The sequence below is a fragment of the Schistocerca serialis genome, chromosome 4 (genome assembly GCF_023864345.2).
Source record: "Schistocerca serialis cubense isolate TAMUIC-IGC-003099 chromosome 4, iqSchSeri2.2, whole genome shotgun sequence".
In the NCBI taxonomy this organism is placed as follows: domain Eukaryota; kingdom Metazoa; phylum Arthropoda; class Insecta; order Orthoptera; family Acrididae; genus Schistocerca; species Schistocerca serialis.
In genome coordinates this window covers 352,397,801-352,425,036 of record NC_064641.1, presented here as the reverse complement: position 1 = coordinate 352,425,036, position 27,236 = coordinate 352,397,801, and the positions used below count along the sequence as shown (strand labels likewise).

Sequence of the window (27,236 nt, the reverse complement as noted above, 5' to 3'; positions counted from 1 at the left end):
TGTTTTGATTTTCATTACTCCAACGATGTTAGACGCCTTGTATAGTTCTTCAAGTTCTTCATTATGGCACCTTTTCCTTTTTTTAATAGTTGGCTTCCAGAATGGTCTATAAATTTTTATGTGGATCTTTATCTTAAATGTAAGCAAGTGAGGTCTTGTTTCTGTGCCCCACATAATACTACTCGCATTATTGTTTTATGTAATCTTAGTTTTAGTTATTGTAGTATGTTTCTACAATTTAATTTCGGGTCTATCTGGTAATAGCGTCTTTTTACCGCCTGCAGTCTGCTGCAGTGGATTTGCTTCAGTAAAAATCGAGCTAAGATATTTATTTTTGTATTTCATTTCTTTAATCAGATTTAGCAAAGAGTTAAGCAAAGAGTTTCTATGTGTCTAGTCATTTATCACCTATTAGTATTTTGCAATAGTTTTCTGCATGAGCCAGTTTTCCTACAGTGGGATAAGGCTTTTGTTATGGTTATTTGTCCTGATGATTTCCATGTCTTGTTCTCCGTTGATGGGATGATGGTGGCAGTGCTTTGAGTACTTGAAAACGTGGAGTGGTGAGTTTCATACTTTCATCATCTGTTGTGTTCTTTGTACCGCATTTTAAAATTCATACCTGTCATTTCTATGCCTACTTGCATTAGAACTTTGACATAGAAGTTTATATATTCCCGCTGCCTGGAATTTGCCCTCTTGATGTCGGTCGGCTTGACTTCTGGGAGGTTTGCAGAGTTTTATATGGCACAATGGGGCTGTTTCTTTAGTATAGTTGGCACTCTGTGTATTAGTTTATATCTGTAAATCATAGTATAGCAAGGGGAAAAGCTGTGTTAATGAATATTTCAAAAAACTGGAAGCACAACATTAGCTTTAAAACAAGTAAAGCGGGCACTGCTGTAGAGTGTAATAAGCTCACTCAGTGGTGACAAGTTTAGAATCCTCGGTAAGTACTATACATTACACCGTTATTCATTAATTCGAAGTTTCTGAAATACGAGTACGTAATTTGCACTTCTGAATTGTGTTACTGGAAGAAACTTACAAATTTATCTAAAATTTTAAAAGTTCCTGAGGTGTCATTTAAAATGGAGAGCGCAAGTTTCTAAAATAAGCTTCTCGGCAAAAGCAAATTTAAGTATGTTTACGAAACCACTAGAGCACAGGGGAGTGTTGTATCATGACTCTTTGAGCACTTCCACAAAACGCGATCGCCCGCCTCTCTGGGCGGAACATACTATAGCCAACAGTCTTATACGGTAATTTCACCGACTAACCAGTCTTCAACTCAGAATTTAATTTAATCTGCCAAAATTGATACTTTTTGAAAAGCAAACAAATATGAAAACAACCCCACCTTTACTTGTCTTAAGGATAGAAGTAGAGATTATGTTTCTACAAGGCTTAGACTGGTTACGTTACAATAAGCATTTCATGACATGTATGTGACTCACTGCACGATTGCTCATTCATCGTTATTAACACACTCCAAGATTCATAAGTGACGTACATGCTACATTCAACCCCTCACTCAGTCTGACAGCATAATAATTGAAAACAATATTGTCAAACAATTAAAAATAATAATTATTCTTTGACAGTGAAAGCATTGCTTGTAACGCATAGTTTTATACACAAAATACTGTTTAGTTTTCTATTTAGGTACGAAGTATTCATTAGTGTGTCAGGAGGATACTTGTAAAGGGTAGTTATGAAATTGAGTTTTTAGGTAATTTTGAATATCTCAGGTACAGGACTAAGTAGCATTAGTTGTGGTGTGTTGCTGTGCAAGGTATTCTAAAATGGCGGGTTTGGTTGAGCGTCAGTTGGCTGGCAAGTGGTGGAGGGGAAGAGTAGCTGTCCTGAGGGCCTCTGTGGGTAAACATTGCCGCTGACTAACAGCACACATCTGATAGTTTGGAGGGAGAGGGCGAGAAAGGTGGGGGGGGGGGGGGGGGGAGGGGGGCAATACCTGGGTGTATGTAGTATATTTAATACTCTGGGAGACAAATGGCGACTTCTAAGCATAATATAAAAACGTTTCAGGTCCGACCTTGTTAAAAACCTACGTAATACCGACCTTTCCCGCGCGGGGTAGCCGTGCAGCCTAAAATGTCTTGTCACGGTTCGCAGCTTCCCCCCCTCCCCGGCGGAGGTTGTTGGAGTCGTCCCTCGGGCATGGGTGTGTGTGTTGTCCTTAGTGTAAGTTAGTTTCAGTTAGATTAAGTAATGCGTAAGCCTAGGGACCGATGACCTCAGCAGTTTGGTCCCATAGTCCTTACTACAAATTTCCAAATACCGACCTTCAAATCATTTACTTGGGAGAAAGTCACCTGACTACACTATACACTATACACCGACGGAAAGAAAGTCACAGCACGAAGAAGGAGCTGTGCGACATAAACGTAAGTTGACAGGCATCTCTCTACATCTGAAAGACGATGCCTATTCAAATTTCACGCAAGTCGCAAAAGAGTTAACAAATTGCAAGATTCATAAGTGACATGCATGCTACATTCAACTATGAAGATGCAAATCGGACTTGCTTTAAATACACGTTGTAACGGTCGTGAGCGTTGGTTACCATTGAGATTGGACGTTGTGAGATGATGTTCGTCAAGAATGCCTTTAGGAGGACAAAGACGTAACTATCAACACGACACTGAGTTTGAACGATTTCGTATAATAGGGCTACAAAAAGGTAGGTGTTCCTTCTCCTATACGGCGGAAACACTTGGCAGGGATGTAGCCACTGTACATAACTGCTGGCAGGGGTATTCACGGGAATGTACGGCCGCAAGATAACCGGACTCTGGACGGCCACGTGGCACTACCGAGAGGGAAGACCAAAGTGTTCGGCGTATGGTTCTGGCGCATCGTACTGCTTTTGCAGGAACAATCTGAGGAGCAGTTGGAACTACAGTGACACAACGAACTGTTGCAATTCGGTTAGGTCAAGGACAGCATCGAGCCAGACGCACTGTAGCGTAGATTCAACTGAACCCAAACCACCACTATTTGTGACTTTAGTGACGTTAAGCGAGGGCTCTTTGGAGGGCAGGGTGGACGACTGTTGCGTTTTTCTGATCAAAGTTTGTTCTGCATGGCTCCCAGTGATGGCCACGTGTTAGCTAGAAGGAGAACAGCTGAGGGCACGCAAACAACCTGTATGCGATGTTTACAAACTGGACCTCCACGTGGAGTTATGGTCTCGTTTGAGATTTCGTAAGACAGCAGAAACACTCTAGTAGTTATCCTACCATTCTGACTGCAAATTTGTACGTCAATTTCGTGATTCGACCTGTTGAGTTGCCATTCACGAACAGCACTCCAGGGGGTGTTTCACAACAGGAAAACTTTCGTCCGTATACCGCTAATGTAACTCAATATGCTTCACAGAGTGTCGACATGTTGCCTTAGCCAGCTCGATCACCAGATCTGTCTCCCATCGAGCACATGTGAAACATCATCAGACGTCAACTCCAGCGTCATCCAGAAACAGCATTGACCGTTCCATCCTAAAAACTGTCATCTGGCACTTGTACAACACAATGCAGACATGTTTGCATGCTTGGTTGCAACATTTAGGCGGTTACACCGGTTATTAATGTACCAGCATTTCAGTGGCATTTCATTGGCTTATCTTGCGCTTAGATTAGCCTGTGATCTTGCGATGTTAATCATTAAATATGTTACCTAGACAAATGTGTTTACGAAATTTCAATACAACACAATGCATACATGTTTGCATGCTTGGTTGCAACATTTTGGCGGTTACACCGGTTATTAATGTACCAGCATTTCAGTGGCATTTCATTGGCTTATCTTGCGCTTAGATCAGCCTGTGATCTTGCGATGTTAATCATTAAATATGTTACCTAGACAAATGTGTTTACGAAATTTCAATACTCTACTGAATTTGTGTTGTGTTTCTTCCTTTATTGCCAGTCGGATGCTTATGAATGCTAAGCAGTATGACCAAGTTGTGATTCTGCTAAAATTATAGCTTCAGATATTCGCTAAAAACATCTAAACCACTTCCAGACAAGTTACTAAAAATCGAATGACAGCAATGCCGACTGTGGTGACGTGGACAGCTGCATTAGGTTTCTTGGTTGTGAACCCATGACGCGAACAGCCCGATCGAGGCAGTCTCACGGATTCTGGGTTTATATCCGTGGAGTTTGGTTGCCAGGGGAGTATGGTAAACTCATCCTGGTGCTCTTCAAACCACACACGTGCACTGCGAGCTGTGTGATATGTTGCATTGTCCTGCTGATAGATGCCATCGTGTTGAGGAAAAAACCAACTCCAAGTAGCAGTGGACATGCTCTTCAAGGATAGATGCGTACTTGTGTTGATCCACTGTGCCTTCCAGAATGACGAAATCATGCCACGAAAACATTCCCCAGATCGTAACGCTTCTTCATCCAGGTGGGACCTTCCGAGGTTGTTGCAGGGCCGTACACGCCTGTTGAATGGTGCATAAAACGTGATTCATCTGAAAAGTCTATCTGTCGCCTCTCAGCCAACGTCCAGTTGCAGTACTGTCGTCCGAATTCCAGCCTTCATCTCCGAAGAACAGCAATCGGTGCATGAACCACGTGCCGGCTGCGAAGGCCCATACTAAACCTTCGTTGAGAAGGCACTGTTGGTAGCCCGCTGGTTCATCTGAGCGGTCAGTTGCTTAACGGTTGCACATCTATTCGCCCATACATATCTCTGCAACTGTCGTTCAACCTTGTCATTTGGCCTTTGGTGCACCACAGTTCCTCGGTGCCAGTTGCGGACAGCGCTATTTTGCCATGCACAGAATACTTCAACCAAGTGGCAAGTGAGCAGTTTACATACTTGGCCGCTTCAGAAATGCTTCCACTCTTAGCTAGAAAACAAAAGATCATGGCCTTTTTGACGTCAGCTGAATCGCTCTGTTTCCGTAATAAGACAATGACTGCACTGTTTTCTGGCTCCCCCGACGCACTTTATATATCTTCCACCGCTAGTGCTGCTCCTGCGAGTGGTTTTGAACTTTGACCTCGAACATAGTCGGTGGTCACATTAATGTAATTGGACTTCGTATAATCGTAAGTACTGTGGTTTAGTTTTAAGTTCCTCTCTTGCTGTAGTTCTTGGTCACATGTAGGTTTTTAAATAGGCAGGCATCACAAGTTTCGCAGCGTTTTGATATTCATGTCTTGGAGAGTAAATGTGTTTACTTTTAATTTATTATCTTGTGAGCCACATGAGTTTATGTTGGTTTCGACGTGAACCTATTCGGGACTTAGGAATATTCCGGATTAACAGTTCAAGATTTGGAAATATTTTGAAAGCGAGTGCATGTATAGTTATCAGTTACTCAACTTCTGCCAAGATAAACTTGTTGTTGTGCATAAGTTCGAATGAACGTACTGAACTTTAGGGATTATTTCAGTTTGAGTGATTTGGTACGCTACACATTACCTTTGGTTCACATTCTTTGCTGTCCGCGAACGTTTTGATTTATCTGATAAATCAATCAGTTCGTTCCTTATTCCTTTACTGTGCTCTAGACCTACCCCTGGTGCCAAATAATGGAGAAAGTGTTTCAAACATTCGTTGCTAGACGGTGTATATTGTTTGTGACAAGTAATGATTCCGTCTGGGGTTCCAAATCCCATGCGGCTGGATCTTCTCCAGTTACTTGTTGTACGGCTTGTGTGGCAAGCGGGGCTGCGCGTAAGTTTTTGTTTCTAGCAATAAATATTTTGCAGTTATAGTAAAATGAAGGTATTTGTGCCGAAAGATTTACTCAAGACTGTCGAATCAGTTAAAGCTAACAACCGATTTCGTGTAATTCCGCTGCATACAACAGACTTCTTTGATTTTAAAGATGTTGCTTTGTTGCACTGTTGTCAATGCAGACATGTAATATCTCCAAATGAAATACGATGAAACTGAGTCGTCCTCATCCATCTCAAATGGCTGTTAAAATTCTTACTCTGAAACAAAATAATATAAATATTTCAGTGTACTCAAAACACGAAACACCATTACTGAATAAGGCCATGCTGTTGTATCTAAGCCCAGCCATGTTTATCAGATACAAAACAGATGAAGCTGTTGCTGATGTTCCCATTTCTTCCTCAACAGCGCAGGAATTTCCACGACACACTTTGCAACATCGGATACCAAGAACGGAGTAATGTAGGAAAAGAAATTGACGGTGGAAGATTTTTTTGAATTTAAGTTTTTTATTCTCTCGTAAAAGTTATGATAAATAGTTTATGCTGAGTACAGTTCTACCAATTAAAATATTACTGTTGAATATCTGTATTTCTATAGTAACATATAAATCGTACTGCCTCAACATTAATGGTACTTGAAACAAAAAAATTCTCATTGGCACTTAAAACCAGTCAGTTCCTTGGTATGGCACCTGGAAAGATCTTAATGAATTATTTATTTTCGAATTCGTCTCGCTATTTTTAGCAGCGATGAGGTGAGCAGCGTATTTACTTGGTAGTAGTTGTGAGGCTACATCAGTGGAGGTGCAGTGCACATTGGTGTCAGATCTCCCCCATCCCCATCTCTCCCTGCTACATAAAGACTTGATGGCGGGGAATTCAAAATAGGTGCCGCTCGGGGTAGCTGTGCGGTCTGAGGCTCCTTGTCACGGTTCGCACGGCTCCCCCCGTTGGAGGTTCAAGTCCTCCCTTGGGCATGGGTGTGTGTGTTGTCTTTAGTGTAAGTTAGTTTCAGTTTCATTAATTAGAATGTAAGCCTACGGACCGATGACATCAGCAGTTTGATTCCATAGAACCTTACCTCAAATTTCCAGTTTCCAAAATAGGCCAACTGCCGTTTAAAATGATCCAGAAATTTAATTGTCTTGGGAGTTTCGCCCACTCCTACAATATCACCGCTTAGAGTTCAGCAGCCGCGCGGGATTAGCCGAGCGGTCTCAGGCGCTGCAGTCATGGACTGTGCGGCTGGTCCCGGCGGAGGTTCGAGTCCTCCCTCGGGCATGGGTGTGTGTGTTTGTCTTTAGGATAATTTAGGTTAAGTAGTGTGTAAGCTTAGGGACTGATGACCTTAGCAGTTAAGTCCCATAAGATTTCACACACTTTTGAACATTTTTTGAGTTCAGCATAATATGGCTGGGAATTCAGAAAATACAATATGGGACATTGTCCTGCTGATGTGAAATTTAAAAAATCCAACCCGGCGATCCAAGGTGGTGTACCTGAGGACACGGTTGCAGCATGCATGGCTGTCAGATCTTCCCAGATCTACAACATCTGAATTCAGTATGGTGCATCTGGGTATACAGGGCAGTCTACATGGTTGCCGCGTCACTTGTGCGAAGTTTAAAACGGTGAGAAATTCAAAAATTCGCTTACCCTAAGTCAAAAACGATGGTAAGCCCATTGGTTGTCATAAAATAGATCACTTATCATGAAAACTGTACAGCTTACTGGTGCAAACAGTATGGTTGTGTGGAGGATAGGCTAGTACAGAAACAACTGCATATTTATTTAAACATATTCTGCACCACGCTGTCGAGAGGTGCATGTTGACAATGCCTTGCCCATGCCACCACCTTGTGCCAGTTGACAGCCACTCTGTGCCACACTGTACCAGGCTCATGGAGGCACCACGCCACTAGCCATGAGTCCAACTGGCCATGTGCTCAGGCAGATTAAAGTGTGCCACGATGTCCTACCACAGAAGTGCTGTACTCACTCATAAATGAATATGGATAATGTGTTATGGTACCACCGGCTACGCTCCCCCTCCCCCCCACTCCGCATTCACTGGCACATGCGTGGCATTAGTGGTTCATTGCAAAAATTTCACCAACACATGATTTCGCACATAAACCTGCTCTCATTTTAGAACTGAACACCTATCTATTGGACTGCACTGACAGCACCTTAGTCACTGCACTGGAGAATGCCACTGCTAGATGCTACCGATATCTATCGGCTTCGTGGACTTGTGTATGTACAGAGCGAAGTATATTTCATATAGTCGTTGTTTATGGAGTGCAAGTTCATATTCCACTCCAGAAAGATTACAATACATGAGCATAAGATGTCTTCCAAAATCCCACAGTCAGTCGACATTAACGTGCAGACCTACAATTGTGTGCACCAACTTGACAGTTTTTGAAAATGAATATGACTGCTTCATAGCGAGTTAGTCTCCCTTGTAGTGTCATGATACTGTGTATATGAACTGGACAAGTCCTTGATAGTGTGAAAGGGAGTGAAAAGTGTAATTTTTGAACTGGTAGACAATTCTTTGTCTTTCTTGGGTGAAGTATATTCAGGTGAAAACGTTTCTTGCTGAATCTGACAAATGCACACAATGTCAGAATGCAGAACTCAGGGTGCAAACGTGGTGATAATGATTTAACGCCATCTAACAGCCCTTGGTTCCATATGATAAAGTAAAATCAATAGAGCAGTACTGCGTTTGTTCGCTGGAGGAGCGCTTATGAGGATCAGACGTTTTCCTCAAATCATAGACAAAGCTATCTAACAGAAAACACGTAACGTATGAAAGCACGCAAACGTTCTCCCATCATTCCCTTTGCGAGTGGAATAGGAAAGAGAACAAAAAGCAGTGATACAAGATACCCTCTACTACATGTCATATTATGGTTTGTACAGGACGTATGTAGAGGTGATTTTGAAATAGAAACTTACAGTAACACACCTACGATCACAGGTCAGAGCGCTTTAAGAAGACAACTAAGTCAGATGTCGAAATATTGCAAGGAAAATGGAATCGTTTCTACAGAAATCTGAAAACATACTATCAGTCAACCACACTGAGAAAACACTAGAAACCAAACCGTGAACGTCGTCATCACAAACACAGGAGCGAAACAGAGAAAGAGTTGTGGAACCACATATAGGGGAAGCTTGAAGGAACTACATACCTAGGGGAATAGCCAGGAACATGTGATACATCGTCTCTGAAGTACACTCAGGTTTTTAGCTAATGATATACCTTTCAAAACTCTGGAAGTCACGAGAATGATACTGCACACAGTGATCACGTATTTCAAACGTGCTTTTGGTTTAACCACGGCCTATGGTAAGATGCGAGTTTTTCACAATTCGTTATCAGTTGTACTTATCAACATGCAATTCACTGACCAATGCTATGAAAGCAAACTCCTTGACAGAAATAGACAAGTGCAAGGCATCAGTGTTTGAGATCTGAACTTAACAGTGTGCTGCTGATATTGTACTAATGTCATGAATAAGAACAGAAAGAGACCACCCCAATCTCTCTCCCAAAATATAATCTAAGAAAAAAAAAAGGTGCAGCACAAAACAATTACCCGAATGGATCGGAAATCGGCATATGTGATGTACATGTACAGACAAACAAATGTTTACAATTTCAGGAAATACTCGATGATGTGTTCAAGAGAAACAACTTAACGAATTGAGCAAGTCAATAACACATTAGACCACCTCTGTCCCTTATGCAAGCAGCTATTAGATATGCCATTGACAGAATTGTTAGATGTCCTCCTGAGGGATATTGTGTCAAATTCTGTCCAACTGAAGCGTTAGATCGTCAACATCCAGAGCTGGTTGGACGGCCCTGCTCATAATGCTCCAAACGTTCTCAATTGGGGAGAGATTTTCGATCTTGCTGGCCAAGGTAGTGTTTAGTGAGTACAGAGACAATCAGTAGAAGCTCTTGTTGTGTGGGTGTGCATTACCTTGCTGAAATATAAGCCAAGGATAGCTTGCCATGATGGCCAATGAAACGGAGCGCAGAATATCGTCGACGTACCACTGTACTGTAAAGGTTTAGCAGGTGACAACAAAAGGGGTCCTGGTATGAAAAGAAATGTCACCCCAGGCCATGAGTCCCAGCTGACGGGCCATACGGTGGACGGCAGTCAGGTTGGTAACCCACTACTATCTGAGGCATCTAAAGACGTGTCTTTGGTCATGAAGTTCATTGGCTGGATTAGAACTGTCTTCAGTGATGAGTCTTGCTTCGAATAGCCCCAATGACTAGTGAAGATGTGCCTGGAGATGCCCTAGTCAGCGGTGGTATACAAACCTGACTGTCGCCTGCTATACGGTTCGACAAGAAGGTGTTACTCGTCTGAGATACATCGATGGTATTCTACGCGCTGGTTTGTAGCCCTTCATGGTAAGCCTTAGTGGTCGTATTTTTCAGCAAGATAATGCCTGCTCGTACATAGCGAGAGTTTCTGCTACATCTCTTTATGCTTTAACGGGCCTGGTGGCGCAGTGGTTAGCACATTGGACTTGTATTCGGGAGGACGACGGCCCAAACCCGCTTCCGGCCATCCTGATTTAGGTTTGCCGTGGTTTCCCTAAATCGCTTCGGGCAAATACCGAGATGGTTCCTTTGAAACCGCACGGCCGACTTCCTTCCCCAATTCTTTCCTGGTCTGAGCTTGTGATCCGTCAAACACTAACCTCCTCCTCCTCTTCATGCTTGCCAAACCCTACCTTGGCCAGCGACATCAAAAATCTCTTCCCAATTGAGAACGTTGGGAGCGTTATGGGCAGGGCCCTCCAACCAGCTTGGGATTTTGACGATCTAACGCATCAATTGGACATAATTTGGCACTATATCCCTCAGGAGGACATCCAACAACTGTCAGTGAATGTGAAGCCGAATAACTGCTTGCGTAAGAGCCAGAGTTGGACCAACGCCTTACTGGTTTGCTCATTTTGTGAAGCTCTTTCTTTTGAATAAATCATATAATTTTTCTGTAAATATTGTATAGCTATAAATCCAGTTGTAAGAGGAATGTACCCATAGTTCTGAGAGACTCTCACAATTTCCTGTTATTGACTCAGAAACCCTACATTTAAGTGTAAAATTAGGTAGCTGACTGTGGTGGGAGGTACTGTCCGTACCGTACGAGAAGTGACTGACACTTGCATGCATTCCTAACTGATGTTATGGCATAATGATGTAGACATTACTGCTAGATCTGACACGCACGGGTGAAAGCTGTGCGATGAACTCCTAACACCAAGGGGTGCCTGTGGTGTAGATACTTGGCAGGAGCATGCTCCATTACGCATGTCCAGTTACAAATATGGTGCTGCTACGTTAGGGCGTTGAGCACACACTGTAATTTGCGTGAGCATGCAGATGGCTAGACTTGTGATTAGCATCTAGCTGCCCCTTTCATCCTGATCCAGTGGAGTGGATGTTGTGTGTGGTCTTATTGGAGAGGGCAGCGAAGGTGAGCCATTGTCGACATATGACTCTCCCCAGTGTGGTGTGGAATATGTTTGGATAGAGACGCGATTGTTCCCATCCTACACTGTCCTACTAAACATGGTAGTGACCACTGTTGCACACCTGTACAGGTTGTACCAGTGACTATACAGTTTAAAAGTTGAGATAATTGCTCTGGTTCTGACAACCAGAGGGCTTCACACCTTTTTTAACTTACGGTAAGTGGATTTATGAGTTTCTCACCATTTTAAACTTAGTATGAGTGTATTTTTTCAATTCCCCAGCATTTTAAACTTGAGACTTCTGGATGTTTTTGAATATTTCGCAATTTTAAACTTAGGGCAACTGGGATGGAGAAATTTAATTAAACTGTGATGTCAGAAGGGTGGAATAAATTCTGTAAACATTAAATATGAGCATAGCACAAATGTACTTAAACTTAAGGTCAGTAAACTTTGAACTGTAATGTCATAGGAGTGAAGAAAAGCAATGATTTTTAGTTGCCTATCATTTCAAACTTAGCGCAAGCGACATGGCAACCATGCAAGCAGCACCTATATTCGCAGATTCACCATACTGGATTCTGAAATCACAGGGCTGGGGCAGCTTGGCAACGATGGAGGCTGCACCTGTATTCTCAGGTTCACCATCTCGTATTGCCCAATAGGGCATTGTGACATCTTCGATTTTTGTATTTTACACTATGTAACACTGAACTCTTATCTGTGATATCACAGAAGTAGGGAAACCCTATATATTTTTTAAATCGCACTAAATTTGGAATTCCCACCATTTTAGGCATAAGGCAGTCGGCCTTATTTTAAATTTCCTGCCAATTTATAAGTTTCCTGCCGTTTTATAATAACCTGTATCATTGGAATGGGATAGGGAAATCTGGCAACAGGGCATTGTCGTCATTGGAAGTTCCTTCTCAGTTTTTTTTAGATACAAACAAGTTATGTACAGAAAGAGATACATTATTATTTGATTCCCCTGACGAAAGTGAGTTTTGTCACTTTGAACATTTGACATTTCCACTTCCCAAATGGAAAACGTTTCTGGCTGTGGCTAGCTGTTACGAAATAAGAAGAGGATGACGGTGTCAAATCTGTCGAAATATTTGTGCGTTAAGAAATCTGGGTAGGGGAGGGAGGTGATAATAAAAAATCACAGTATGTTAGACAAATTTGGTTCATATGCTTTGGTTGAAAGAACGAGAAGCTCAGCGTACGGAATTCGTTCTAATTAATATAGTAATTTGACTGAGGATTTCCCATACTTATATTTTCTGAAACTTCCTGGCAGATTAAAACTGCGTGCCGGACCGAGACTCGGGACCTTCGCCTTTCGCGGGCAAGTGCTCTACCATCTGAGCTACCCAAGCACGACTCACGACCCGCCCTCACAGCTTTACTTCCGCTGCAGAGTGAAAATTTCATTCTTTATATTTTCTATTAATGAGTTAAGAATGTATCTCCAATAATGAGTTTTACTGAAATTCATCTATCTAAAAACTGGTCGAGTAGATTCTTTGCAATATTTGGACATGATTTTTCTATAGTGGGTATACATACGTAGAAAATGTTGTACCAAATGTGAAACACAGTTACTTTTTAGCTAATCAGTGGATATTAACTGAGATTGTCTTTCTGTCGCCAATGATCACGTAAGATGTATTTATTTTGTGCAACAGTGTTCTGGGGCAATGCAGAATTTAACTTTTAAAACCACTGTGACCGTAAACTTAGTAAGTTCGTATTCCAAAGTTTTTCTGTGACACATTTATACTTTTCCGCTGCACACAGCAATGTTATCAGTTAACCCGTGTACTTGAGATAGAGGGACACACGTGGAGTAGTAAATCTTTTCCGATTTGCATGGCACGTAAAATACTCGGTACGACGTAACCAGGGACCTTAAAAACTTGTCTTTAGCATCGTCATCATTTGCTTTAGTGTCGTAAGGAATGAAACAGTGAGGCAACAGTCTTATATGAGAAAACAAATACAGCTGTAACCTACAGTCTCTAGCTGCTAAGGAAGCATCAGCAGAAAGAAGTACACGATGTGCCTAAAAGGCACGTTCACCCCAGTGAGGGCAAACTACGGGACGGAAGACTAGGCAAGTGAGGCTGTGTACACGAATGGACCATGTGGCTACATCAGGTTCGTATTTGCTGGTAGATGGCGTCAAAGGAGAGGATTTAAGCACTGGGAATTTCATCACTTGAAGATTGCGCTATGAGTGCATGGAAGCGGAGCTGGGATTCTGGAGAAACGTAGGAACATGTGGGACAATACTGACCATACGACATATTAGACTGAAGAAAGGCAAATTTACCTATCTAGCATTGATAGATTTAGAGAATCTTCGACAGTGCCGACTGGAATACACTTTGAATAGCATGGATGGAATATAGGGAGCGAAACGTTACTTGGAACTTGTACAGAAACCAGACTGCAGTTATAAAAGTCGAAGGACATGAAAGGAAAGCGGTAGTTGAGAAGGGGGTGAGGCAGGACCGTAGCCTGTCCCCAGTACTATTCAATGTTCACATCGAGCACGTAGTAAAGGAATCTCAGGAATATTTGGAAGCGCAGTTAAGGGTCAGGAAGCAAAAGCAAAACCTTTGAGGTTCGCCGATGATATTGCAATTACGTCAGAGACGGCAAAGGACCATAAACGGAATAGAGGTTGTGTCTTGGAAATAGGTTAGAAATGAACAACAACCATAGTAAAACAAGGATAATAATATGTAATAGAGGTTATGCTGAGGGAATTGCTTTAGGAAATGAGACATTGAAAGCAGTAAATGAGTTTTCTATTTGAGCAGTAAAATAGCTGACGACGGCCCAACAAGGGATGATATAAAATGCACATTATCAATAAGAAAATAACTGTTTCCAGACCTGAAGGTGGTCACCACTGACCGAAGTCGATAGTCTGACGACAGTTTTTGTGATCATAGATTGGAATACAAGAAACGAATAATTATAATGAAGAGAATAGAAGATTTTGATATGTGGTCTACGGGTATTTTGATATGCGGTATACGGAATACTGCTAAAGTAAGGAGTAGATAGGATAATTAATGAAGAGGTTTTGAACGCAGCTGGAAACAAGAGAAATTTATGGCAAAACTCGGTTAAAAGAAGGGATATCTTGGCAGCACACAGCCTGAGGCATCAATGAATTATCAATCTGATAATGAAAGGAAGTGTGGGGGGGGGGGGAGGGGGGTTAAAATTGTAGAGAGTGACATTGTATCACAGCAATCAGGTTCAAATGGATGAAGTTGCAGTAGTTATTCAGAGATGAAGAAGCTTGCACAGGATGAACAAGCGACGAGATGCATCAAATAAGTTTATACTGAGGACCTCAACAACAACAATAAGAACAACAACAACAATAAAGTGACTGCTTAGATTCTTCGAAAATCACTTTCATGAGATTGCTTCCACGGCAACAACATGTTAATGTAAGGAGTCGCCGTCGACTCTTGACGGTGGTAAAAGAAAATGACGAGTCACGAAACAACAAACCAGTCTTCAAATTAGTATTGGTCAACAACAGATGGTTAGTAGCCATGGATAGAGATTTTCTGGAGTGGTGAATCGTGGTACACGTCGACGGCAGTAAACGAGTATGTCGAAAACCACAACAAACTATGAATCCAGTTCTAACAGCGCACCCAGGTATTCTCCTGCGGGGGAAATGGAATTTGCTGAACACCGACTGCGATAATTAGCCAAGGATGACTGGCCTTCAGGTCACGTAGAGTCCGAACCTGTCCCTGACAATTGCTTTCTTTTAGATATACCAGAACCAAAAGTCACATTGTTTCAGATCAGAAGGTCTTGTAGGACACGCATCTGGAAAAACTCTGGAGATAACACGTTCGTGGAGGGTTGCAGTACGCAGAACTGTCATTGAGTGAGCGAGATGAGATGTTGCCGCACCTTGTATGAAAATAATGGTTTCCTCGCAGGTGCGCTCCTCCAAAGCAGGAATCACATGCTCTACAGGGACGTCTCGATAACGTTCAGACGTCACGGTATGCCTGACAGGCCTCTGTTTGTATTCTCTTCAAAGAAGAATGGACCGAGAATAAAAGTGCGTATGAATCCACACCAAACAGTCATATACGGCGAGTGCAATGGGTCGTCGTGCCCAACACGCGGTGATCGTGATGTCTGTCTGGATCTTGCACGGGTACCAGCATAAAATAGGCCGCAAAGCATGTCATACTGTTGACAGTGGAATGAACAACTCTCGTGACATTGCAATAGCACTAGCACTACTCGGGGCACTTGCTGCATGATCAGTTACAGTAACAGCAACCTCGTCAATAACTTCCACCGGGATAGGACTCATTCCTCTTCCAGATGCCACACCAAGGTCACTCGCGTTTTCGAATTTCATTAGCGTCTTCTATAAACCATTTGATGACATCGGGCCTCTCCTCAGACGTTTCAGTTGGGGATACTCTCTAAGTTCAACACTGTAATTGCTACCATTCACATAAAACAGTTTCACTAAAAGCGCACGGTCTCTCTTATCGATAGCCATTGTGTTCATTCACGTTACGGATTGTCCAATGATTGCGTGGATGTCATACCGTCATACAATGTACAGCGCATGGTGGCCAAAATTTGAACTAATTTTTTTCTAGCATAAATCGGTTCCGCATTGACGCATTAACATATCTACCAAATTTCGCTGCCATACTCCGTGAGTAGCTGCACTTTGACTATGACCAGCTGGTACTTCTAATTTAGACGCATGCTCATTAGAAGGAAAATTGTAAAGCTCAGTTTCTGCCAATACAGTGTAGTTCACTTATCGTACCACTTATTCTGCTTCTCCGCTGTTGTTGCAGAGAAGAGTTAATACGAGCACTGAACATTTCACGTATGCTCATGTCCCTGGCGATGACAGCTCGTCAGTCTCCTCTGAAATATTACTCCGCGGATTCGTAGAAACTTAATGCACCTCTCGCATTAACAAATTTCCTGTCACTTATTTGTTGTAATTTATTACCGAGCGTTTTACATTAACTGGCTGTGATCTACTGCCTCCTGAAGATTCTGATTGGTGCGTTCATTTGTCACACAGATATTCCAAAAGTTGATGACGTTTCTCATAGTCGAAAAACAATTAATGATTAATCAGAAAAGGCAGGACTGTTAAAATAACCACAATGTCATTGAGTTTATTTAAACATTCGCATTTACAGCTCTTAACCTAGCTTGCTCCAATCAAGTCTATAGAAATTAACAATGTGTGAATTATTTTCACCAAAGTGGAATTTAACCGCTGCACACCACACATTTAATTTATATTATCAGATCAGTTGACCACATTGTCTTCACTGTTCATAATCACTAGATTCTGGCCTATAACTCCTATTTTGCAAGTACTCTCATTTTAATAAACCTCCCACATTCTCTCCGAACTGCTGAAGTCAGCTACTGATGAAACAAACGAAAGGTTGGAGAGAAATACCTGAATTATACGTGTTCAATATACTTCTTGAATTCTTGTCGGGAGCTTTTCGTAGATCCAAACCACCTACTCACCTGTCTAACTTCGCCCCCATTTCGAATTTAACTCAAATTCGAAAACCCGACATCGGATGTTCCATAAGTCCAATTTTCCTACCAGAATCCCCTTCTCATTTGTCACCAAGAATTTGGCAGACAGATTTCTCGACTGACGCCTCATTTTCCCTTTCAACGCACGGTCTGAGGCCCACTATCGTCAACCAGACAGGTAGTACTGTCTATCAGATTCTGTGCTATTGTTGGTGTACAGAAGCCAACAGGAAATTTCTCGCTTCCAGCTCTTCTGTTTGCGTTTCTGCTACTTGTCAGAGATTCTCTTATGTGGCCGTGATTTAAACCTGGCCACATACGAGTATTGCCAATCTGCTGCAACAAACCAAGCGAGTGGTTGCGACAGTGGACTCTATTTTAAACGACGGTGGTTCAAATCACCGACCATCCAACCAAACTTATGGTATCCGTGACTTTCCTAAATCACTTAATGCAAATAACAGGGCGGTTCCTTTGAAAGGGGATGGCCGAGTTCCTTCACCGGTTCAAACTTACGTTCCGTCTCTAATGAGAAGGGTCGATAAACGCGAATATGCCTTCCTTTTTCGTATTACAACAAAAATTCTGATCGATATTTAGTCGAAAATTGGCGTTTTGAAAACTGTGGCTGTAATATAAGGTTTATAAGTTAGTTTTAAAATTGACAACAGAACTACAGGGTTATTGCGGTATACAGGATCATACAGAACGTGAATTTTCATCACACTTCATGTTTTCAAATGGCTCTGAGCACTATGGGACTTAACATCTGAGGTCATCAGTCCCCTAGAACTTAGAGCTACTTAAACCTAACTAACCTAAGGACATCACACACATCCATGCCCGAGGCAGCATTCGAACCTGCCACCGTAGCGCGCGCGGTTCCAGACTGAAGCGCCAAGAACCACTCGGCCACCACGGCCGGCACGTTTTAATAATTTCAAAACCCTTTAGCAAATCCTTTGACTAAGAACTAAATCTCTGGCAAACCTTATCAAATAATGAACAAAGAACTTTCTGTCTACACGAGTACAGCAACCCAGTAACGGGTGCAAAATGCAGCCCCAGCAAGGTAATAAAGGACCTTTAACAACCATCTGAAGATGGATTTGTAACAAATACGAAACCGGTCGTAGTTTGATACAAATAAAAATTGTTAAATCTTAATTGCGAATGGTTAGTGTTTCAATTATAAACCTTACAAAAATTCTGGTGTCACTTTTCACGATACTCAACTAAAATATTTCATTCCAGGCTCTCAGAGAGGTAATTACACTGAAAAAACTGCTTCCTAAGCCGCTGCTAGCGTTTTCCTGTCGAACTTAAGCTTTCAGTATCGTCATAATTGTTTGTATGTTACTCATAAACGTATATCACTCTTTTATACAGACATATATTTTTAGACTATTTTTGCATAGTTCCTTGATATTGGCTACAGCAAAAATGTCGTGCGGAAGTGGAACAATGTTTAGATTAACCTCTTGTACTCCGAGCTGCCATGGATATGGAAACACATCTCGGTAAAGGAAGAACCGCAACAGCTGTTAAATGGCCCTGTATTGAAACGACCACACTCGCAGCTTACAGCTGCATCTTCAGGTATACTTCTGAGTAGACGATTTTTATTGTAGAATATCTTGCTGTCTGGGGTGGTCGACTTCATCGTTTTGACCATTTTATTACCTGACTATCGTTCCTTCGACAGATATTTTATTTTGATTAAGGATGTTGCGTCGTCCATTTAACCCTGGTATAGATTTTAAACGAACTGACTGTGAGTACTCTTATCCGTTGTTTACTACACCCGTTTTTAGTTTGGGGTATAGACAATGTTGTTTATTTTATTTTCCCCCATTTTTCTACTCATATGTATACCTGAGGACACAGCTGTAAACTGCGGAACTGGTCATTTCAATAAAGGATCATCTAACAGCTGTTGGGGTTCTTCATTTATCAAGCTGTAACCTCGTGTAGCTGGTTTGTACATTTCTCAGGAGATTCATAAGTCTAACGGGTGGACTATGTTACCACAGGCAGTCACGAGGTATAAACGTAGACAGTTTCTCTCCCTCCTCCTATCCTATCAATCATACAAACATACACACAGTCATACCCTTCAACATACTCGATTCTCTAGAGCGTCAATCATAAAGTAATTTTAACCTGTTAACATTATCTTGATGAAAAATAAAATACTTTATTAGGTCACTTGACAAAGTATGAGTAACACCCCTAAAAGAGCGCACTGGCCTCTTTGGAGCGCTGCAGACGGAACAGTTAAGCTCTTTGGGGGTACTGTTCCACTCCTCTCTCAAGGCGGTTTTCAGTTCTTACACCATTTGGATAGGGGGTTCGTTCAAAAAGACGTCTGCCTAGAGCACCCCAGCCATGCTCTACAAGGTTTAGGTCTGGGGAGTGCGCAGGCCATTCCATACGCTCAATACATTCAGTTTGCAGAGTGTCAGGCATCTCAGCGGTCCCGTGTGGACGAGCATTGTCGTCCACACACAGAAAGTCGGGACCTACAGCGTCCCTAAACAGGCGGCCGTGATCCAGAATAATCACCCTACCTGTGCTGCAAGATTATCTCGCACACAATGATAGGCAGCGGCGTTTGGCCATTGTACATAATGCCTGCATACACCATAACGCCTAGACCATATCGAAAACGTTCAGCAACAGTCTTCGGTTTATAACGTGTTCTCCTCTCTCTCTTTCTCCACACTAACTAGTGGCCGGAATCACTTGTCACAGTGAAACGGGATTCGTCGGAGAACACCAATCTGGATCACTATTGCTGAGCCCGACAAACATGCTCCCTACGCCAACGAACTCTTTCTCGACGATGGTGTGTTTGAAGTACGATGTATCTAACAGGCTCCCGAGCATACAAAAATGCATGATTTAATCGCCACGTAAAGGTTCTGGCAGGACACGTGTACGGGTAGCAGTTGCAAGGTCTGCACCAGTCTGGCTGGGAACGAAATGTACGTTCGTTTTCGCCTTTAAGGGTACATATTGATCCTTTTGCGGTGTAGTGGTCCGTCTATGATCACCGGCATGCTTTTGCATAGCATTTCCACCTTCAGTGGTCTTTTTCAATCGAGAGGCGACACTTTTGACCACAGCAGTGACACACTGGACGGCTTCGAGTCGTCCAACCTGCTCATCCATGATCTTAGCACTGAAATGATGTCTTGCAGAAATGTTTCCATAATATACGAAATGTCATACTAATTTGTTCCACAACAGCCTCTGTCAAACAGCTTGCTGCATGAATTGTCGAATGCATACCGAGCATTCGTGCACAGGTTTTGCTGCAGTTAACGCGCCCCGCTCTCTACTTTTCGTTTTCCTGTCATTGGTCGGGTGTTACGTAGCAACTGTCGATTGTTCCGTAGGAATTGGCAGTTGTTCTTTAGCAAGTGTCGGATGTGCCTCAGCTCTTGTCAGGCGGTCTATTCCTCGAACCAGCATTCAAGCCCACTCATTGAGGTCATCCTGAATATAGATAGGGTGCTTATTTCGACATTCTGTCATCTAATGTTGCTCTTTATTCTACGTCTTCACGGTTACTAAATTGTCGATACTCCTGTTTTTCAAGATGACAACATCAATATTCACTGCTTTACACAGATATGTTTCTGATTTGATTTACTGCTGCACCCGAGAACAGTACCGCAGGCTAACACTAAAAATTTGTTGAAGTTACTGACGACGGCAGAATCCGCATGAGTCAATGGCTGGTGAACTGTCAGCAAGGGGGAAATGCTGAGCAGGCAGAGGTAAACACAGAAGAGTTTGCGGAAAGTGATGCCGGCCGAGCGCCCTAGTCTGCAAACAAAGCACAGTGACATCATGCGAAAAGGCAGATATCGTCATTTTGGTGACAGAGCAGAGTGTCACAAGAAAATCCAGTTATAACCCAAGAATAACTATTCAGCAACTGATGCAGGAGGACAGAGCATCTGAAAGGTGAAGCTACGAAAGTCTGAAGCCACTCGGAGATCTGACCACATGATAAAACTAGTACACCTGATGTCAGTACTACATCCACGACAGCAGACCGCACATGAACTGCCAGCATAAATACTACACCTTTCTTGATGTCACTCTCAGCTGCAGCTATCGGCTCTCTGAGCACCTAATCGTCGAAAATCACCGCCAAGTCTTGCTGGAGAGTCTCTGCCACTGCAAGCTGGAGCGCCACCTTCCGAGTAATCACTGATGGGGTGCAGAGACTGCCATCATTCTCCTGGCCCGCTGGAGGCTTGACTCGGTGCCCCACTGCAGACTCCTAACTAAGGTACGAGCACATGGGATTGGTTCCCAAGTATGTGAGTGGCTCGAAGACTTCTTAAGTAATAGAACCCAATACGTTGTCCTCGATGGTGAGTGTTCATCGGAGGTGAGGGTATCATCTGGAGTGCCCCAGGGAAGTGTGGTAGGTCCGCTGTTGTTTTCTATCTACATAAATGATCTTTCGGATAGGTTGGATAGCAATGTGCGGCTGTTTGCTGATGATGCTATGATGTACGGGAAGGTGTCGTCGTTGAGTGACTGTAGGAGGATACAAGATGACTTGGACAGGATTTGTGATTGGTGTGAAGAATGGCAGCTAACTCTAAATATAGATAAATGTAAATTAATGCAGATGAATAGGAAAAAGAATCATGTAATGTTTGAATACTCGATTAGTAGTGTAGCGCTTGACACAGTCACGTCGATTAAATATTGGGGCGTAACATTGCAGAGCGACATGAAGTGGAACAAGCATGTAATGGCAGTTGTGAGGAAGACGGATAGTCGTCTTCGGTTCATTGGTAGAATTTTGAGAAGATGTGGTTCATCTGTAAAGGAGACCGCTTATAAAACACTAATACGAACTATTCTTGAGTACTGCTGGAGCGTTTGGGATCCCTATCAGGTCGGATTGAGGGAGGACATAGAAGCAATTCAGAGGCGGGCTGCTAGATTTGTTACCGGTAGGTTTCATCATCACGCGAGTGTTACGGAAATGCTTCAGGAACTCGGGTGGGAGTCTCTAGAGGAAAGGAGGCGTTCTTTTCGTGAATCGCTACTGAGGAAATTTAGAGAACCAGCATTTGAGGCTGACTGCAGTACAATTTTACTGCCGCCAACTTACATTTCGCGTAAAGACCACAAAGATAATATAAGAGAGATTACGGCTCGTACCACAACTAGCATCTTCTCTCCCTGTTCCACTCCCAAACAGAACGAGGGAAAAATGACTGCATATAGGCTCGTATCACAACTAGCATCTTCTCTCCCTGTTCCACTCCCAAACAGAACGAGGGAAAAATGACTGCATATAGGCAGTCATTTTTCCCTCGTTCTGTTTGGGAGTGGAACAGGGAGAGAAGATGATAGTTGTGGTACGAGGTACCCTCCGCCACGCACCGTATGGTGGATTGCGGAGTATGTATGTAGATGTAGATGTAGAAGGCCAAGAAGATGTATGCCATCCGCCATCGTGAGGGGAACCCAAAGTTGCTGCTCACCCTGTAGCTGCAGCCGACTCTCATGCTGCCAGCCTCTGTTTCCCAACTGGAGGCCACGGGTCGGACTCTACGTGACAATGAGTACTTGAGGCTGGACTGGAGGCCAGTTCTCGGGGCGCATATCCCCAGTGAGACAACTTGGGAGATTAGCCTGCAGAGGCTGACGTCTGTCACTGTGCATTGAAAACCACGGCAGATGCGATGCCTGGTGGCCATCGATTGCCTGTGACGTAATGGCTGCTACGTTAGCATTCCATGACGCAGCAGAGCTGCCGGGTGATATATGCCTGCTATTGCTGACTGGGTCTACACTGCTGGCCGACTGAGTGGCAAGACTGAGGAAGACAATCGTGTATTTCTGATTAATAAATGTTTCGTTATGAATAAGGTTTCCTTTGCTCTCTGAAGTCCTCATCACGCCCTGCTCAGCACGATCCTGACAGTCGTAGGGATCTTGGACTGAACCCTTGGAGTACTGTTAGATCCCCTATCGCGTCCTGACTGGCTTGCAATATAAAATGTATGGGAGAATTGGAAATAATAGAGAGAACGAAGCAACATCCCTGCAGTTCTGTAGCTCTGAGGGATCTAAACATCGGTAAGAGGTTTCAGCTGTATACTGCATACCTCACTACACATAAAAAGTCTTCCTGGCGGTTTTCAGACGGTTATCAAACCTAAAGGTGGTGATAATAGCATGATGAGAGTTGTGCGTGTCCACAGTGCATATCTGAAGGACGATCACACAGAAGAAATACGGAAGTGCCTCAAGGAGCTGGTGTTAGCTGGCGCTGCGTTGCGGGTGCATACTCACATTGCGGCGCAGGACGCCGCAGCGCGAGAAGTCGGTGACCAGTAGGCGATAGGAGAGCTGCTCGGGGTCGGCGGGCTCGGGCCGGATCTGGCACACGGGGTCCGTCAGAGGGTCCGCCTGGCGTTCGTCCGCGAACAGCGGCGACCCGCGGAACCCTTCCGGTTTTCGCAGCCGCGCCGAGATGGAGTCGCGGACGCCGGGGGCGGCTGCCGCGCTGTCGCTGCCGCTGCTGCCTCCGAACGTGCAGTGGATGTCCGACACTGTGTGCACACACATCATGGCAGTATTTGTATCTGTACCTGCTTCCACTACCCACTTAAATGCAATAACAACTCTCCACAGGAAGTGCTATGTTGGTATATGAGTTCGTAGTGTTTTTATTTTGCATGTTGGTGGTCCGGTTGCTATGAGTTTATTTGTCGATTATCATATTTTGTTTTTAGTTCACCGTTGCTATTTGAGTTTACATATTATGTTTTTGGTCATTTGAAGGTAATGACTGGAACTGTGGACCCTAAAAAATGGAGTACCAAGTGGAGAAATCGGAATATTTGAGTCATATTCCTCTGTTTGCCTTCAATGGAGGGGTGACAGCCAGATACATTAGCGCCGTGTGTGAGGATAATGCCATTTATGCAGAGTGCAGCAAGTAAATGGTTTTCTCGTTTTAAGGAGGATGATTTCACATTACTGACTCTTCACGTACAGGAAGACCTTTGGGATTTGATGAAGATCGTTTAAACACATTAATCCACAACGATTCACGTCAGTATACTCGAGAACTGGGAAATGTGACTAACCACTATCGTGTAACATTTTCGTGTAATGGGGGAGGTTCAAAGATTGCGTGTATGGGTATTGAATGCTCTCAGCCAGTCAAGAAATCAGCTGGTGGCCATATGTGCATCTTTCTTGGCTCGTGAACAACACTGACCGTTCCTATCCTTATAGTTACTGGTGACGAGAAATGCTGTCTTTTTGCTAACATAAGGAAAAAAATGTTATGGTTGAGCCCAAACAAAGCAGCAACTCTCCGTACAAAAACCTGTGTGCCTCTACAAAAGGTAATCCTATGCATCTGGTGGAACAACGACGGTGTGGTGTACTACGAATTGCTCTCAGAGGTGGAACCATCACCGCTGAAATTTATTATCAACAACTGAGACGTCTTGCAATCCAAGAACAACGACCAGGAAGACAGCGTGAAGTGCTGGTACTCAACGACAATGCCTGCCCGCATTCTGCTAGTCTGACCAAATATCCACACAAGAGCTGGGATGGGATGTCATTCCGCACCCACCTTATTCACCTGATCTTAATCCCTCAATTTTTCAACTTTTCAGCTATCCTTCAAGAAACTTCCTTTCCGAATGAAAATGCACTCCAAACATGGCTCGATGAATTCCTCGCCTCAAAACTGATGTGTTGGTAAATGTGCCAACACCTTGTAGATAGAGGCGGCCGAAATGCACGCTATCTAACGCAGACGGGCGTGAATTCTGGAACAGGATAAGTAGTGAATTCTCATAAGAAAAGTATGCAGCTCCTCGAATTCTTATCTTTTATTCTTTGATGTGAATTACAGCATTCTTGATGAGACATTTCTTACGATAACTATCAAACTATGTAAGGCTAATGGCGCCTTGCTAGGTCGTAGCCATGGACTTAGCCGAAGGCTATTCTAACAGTCTCTCGGCAAATGAGAGAAAGGCTTCGTAAGTGTAGTCGCTAGCAAAGTCGTCGTACAACTGGGGCGAGTGCTCTTCCGTATCTCGAGACCTGCCTTGTGGTGGCGCTCGGTCTGCGATCACACAGTGGCGACACGCGGGTCCGACATGTACTAAATGGACCGCGGCCGATTTAAGCTACCACCTAGCAAGTGTGGTGTCTGGCGGTGACACCACAAAAACCACGTCATTTTCTACAGTCACAGAATTGAAAAGCTACCCCAGCATCGGCAGGCTGTTGTGAACAGTGAAGCAGAGAATATTGTTGATGACTATAGCCTCTGTTATGTTTATCTGTCGTGTTTATTAAACTCACGGAAAAACGCTTCGAACTTCTGCATCAGCCTAATAATAACCCAAGAAAATTGACATATGAGACGTCTAGCATCAAAATGGAGCAAGTCACTAAATTCACGGGAATTAGTTAAAGTTATCAATTTAAAGTAGAAGTATACCACCATCAGATGAAACAAGAATATGTTTCAAAATCGGCCATATCTTGGTGCTACGAAGCACTGAATTCTTGACCATGCAATAGAACAGGCCAAGTCTTGCAGGTAGTGAAATCATAGCTGGCCATGTCAAGGAACGAACAACAATCTTTATGCCACAGCATTTTTTTCTGAAATCTTGTGTTGTTAGACTGTATCAGCAAACAAAATAATTCCTTATATTGCACATTCTTTGCAGTTGTAATATTTCATTTGTATGTCGGCAACATTAACCACTTGCACTAATTTCCATTTTTGCGAGCTTATTATTTTCACAGAAATAAAAGATACTGAAATAGAAGTCAGAGGGCGTAACGTCCTTACAGACTCTAGCTGTCTCTAAAACAAAAGACAAGATAAGCCTCCTGCAGAAAATTTTGGTCCAACATGGGAAGATCTTCAGTTATGGCAGTAATATTAGTCAATGAAGCAGCTTGCAATGGTAATGAGAGTTTCAACACAGTCTCCAAAGTTTGCATCAGTGGTTAACGGGAAATGCGTGATATTGTAATCTAAATGAGAGAAAATTGAAGACTTAACAATATTACTCATTATAAGTGAACAGTGTCTACATAATAATTATTATGTTAACATACCTGATTATTTGCAGATTATTATCTTTTTATTATGTTCAAGATTTAAGTGAAATACAAACATTAGTGAGAGAAATCCTATTTTGCATTCTCCTAATTTTTATGATGTTCTTCTTGATATGCTATTATCCAGTTATGTTGAAATGCCTGCTTCAGTGCTATAAGGAAAAATACCTACAATATCAATTAATTTTCGTTTATTTGAGTTTTTAGAAGATTTTTGATGTTAGAAAGAGTACAGATTTATGAGAAAAGAGTAAAATTAAATAAAACCGTAACAAAAATCAACAGAAAAAGGGTTCATTATGAATTACATTTCACAGAATAAGCTGACTTTGTCATTGAACCATTAAGGATGAGATTATGAAAGGAAAGTGTTTGTGACCATCATTGTGTTGTCTCAGGAAGTTTCTTGTCTATATTGAAAAATACTACTTCAGTGACTTGGCTGGTTTTGACACAATGCTCCTCATCTATAAAAAACAGTGTTCACAGCACAATGAAAAAATATAAATAACTGCACTAATGTAGCATTAACAGAGTATTAAAAACTTAACACCCATAGTCTCATTTTACTGCTAAATTTCTTTCAATATAAGTCAATGTACTTAGGAGTTAGCTGTTGATAGCAAACTGTATAGAAATAGCGCTGCACTGTAGAAAACCAGCAGGTACAAAAACATCAGTATGTGCTATTAAGGTATGTATTTTGTTAAAATGTCATGAATATATTGACCATAATCCCAATACTGTATATCTTTACATGTCATTCGATAGAAAATAAAATGAACCCATACACAACAGAGAATATTCACCAAAATGTGTATAGGCAAAGAAGAACAAAATTGTACTTGCTCAACAGAGAATCTTTTTTCAAACATATGAATAAATTAATTACATTTCAGAGAATTCATTTATTTAAGACTTTTTATCATTTATGGTTAAAATTGTACTTGCTCAACAGAGAATCTTTTTTCAAACATATGAATAAATTAATTACATTTGAGAGAAATCATTTATTTAAGACTTTTTATCCTTTATGGTTATGCTCAGGAGATAGATAACTTATATAAGTGATAACCATTATTATACAAATATGTTATTAATAATAAATATAACAGTATGCTATAAATTAGCCTTTATTTTTATTAGATGTCATTTTATTATTCATCTTTCAAGTGTTTTATGATTTTTTGTAAATGTTTAATTTCGAAAATGAAATTAATTTCTTTAATCTCTGTATAATGATTGAAT

General features: G+C 42.3%; 1 protein-coding gene across 1 annotated transcript in view; it reads right to left on the bottom strand.

The window, feature by feature from the left end:
- Nucleotides 1-27,236, bottom strand: part of LOC126474456 (uncharacterized) — a 304,482-nt gene that overhangs the window by 213,618 nt on the left and 63,628 nt on the right. Inside the window, exon 2 of the mRNA XM_050101929.1 lies at nt 23,172-23,486. Coding sequence (XP_049957886.1) covers nt 23,172-23,486 — 315 coding nt within the window. The remainder of the gene's footprint in view (nt 1-23,171; nt 23,487-27,236) is intronic.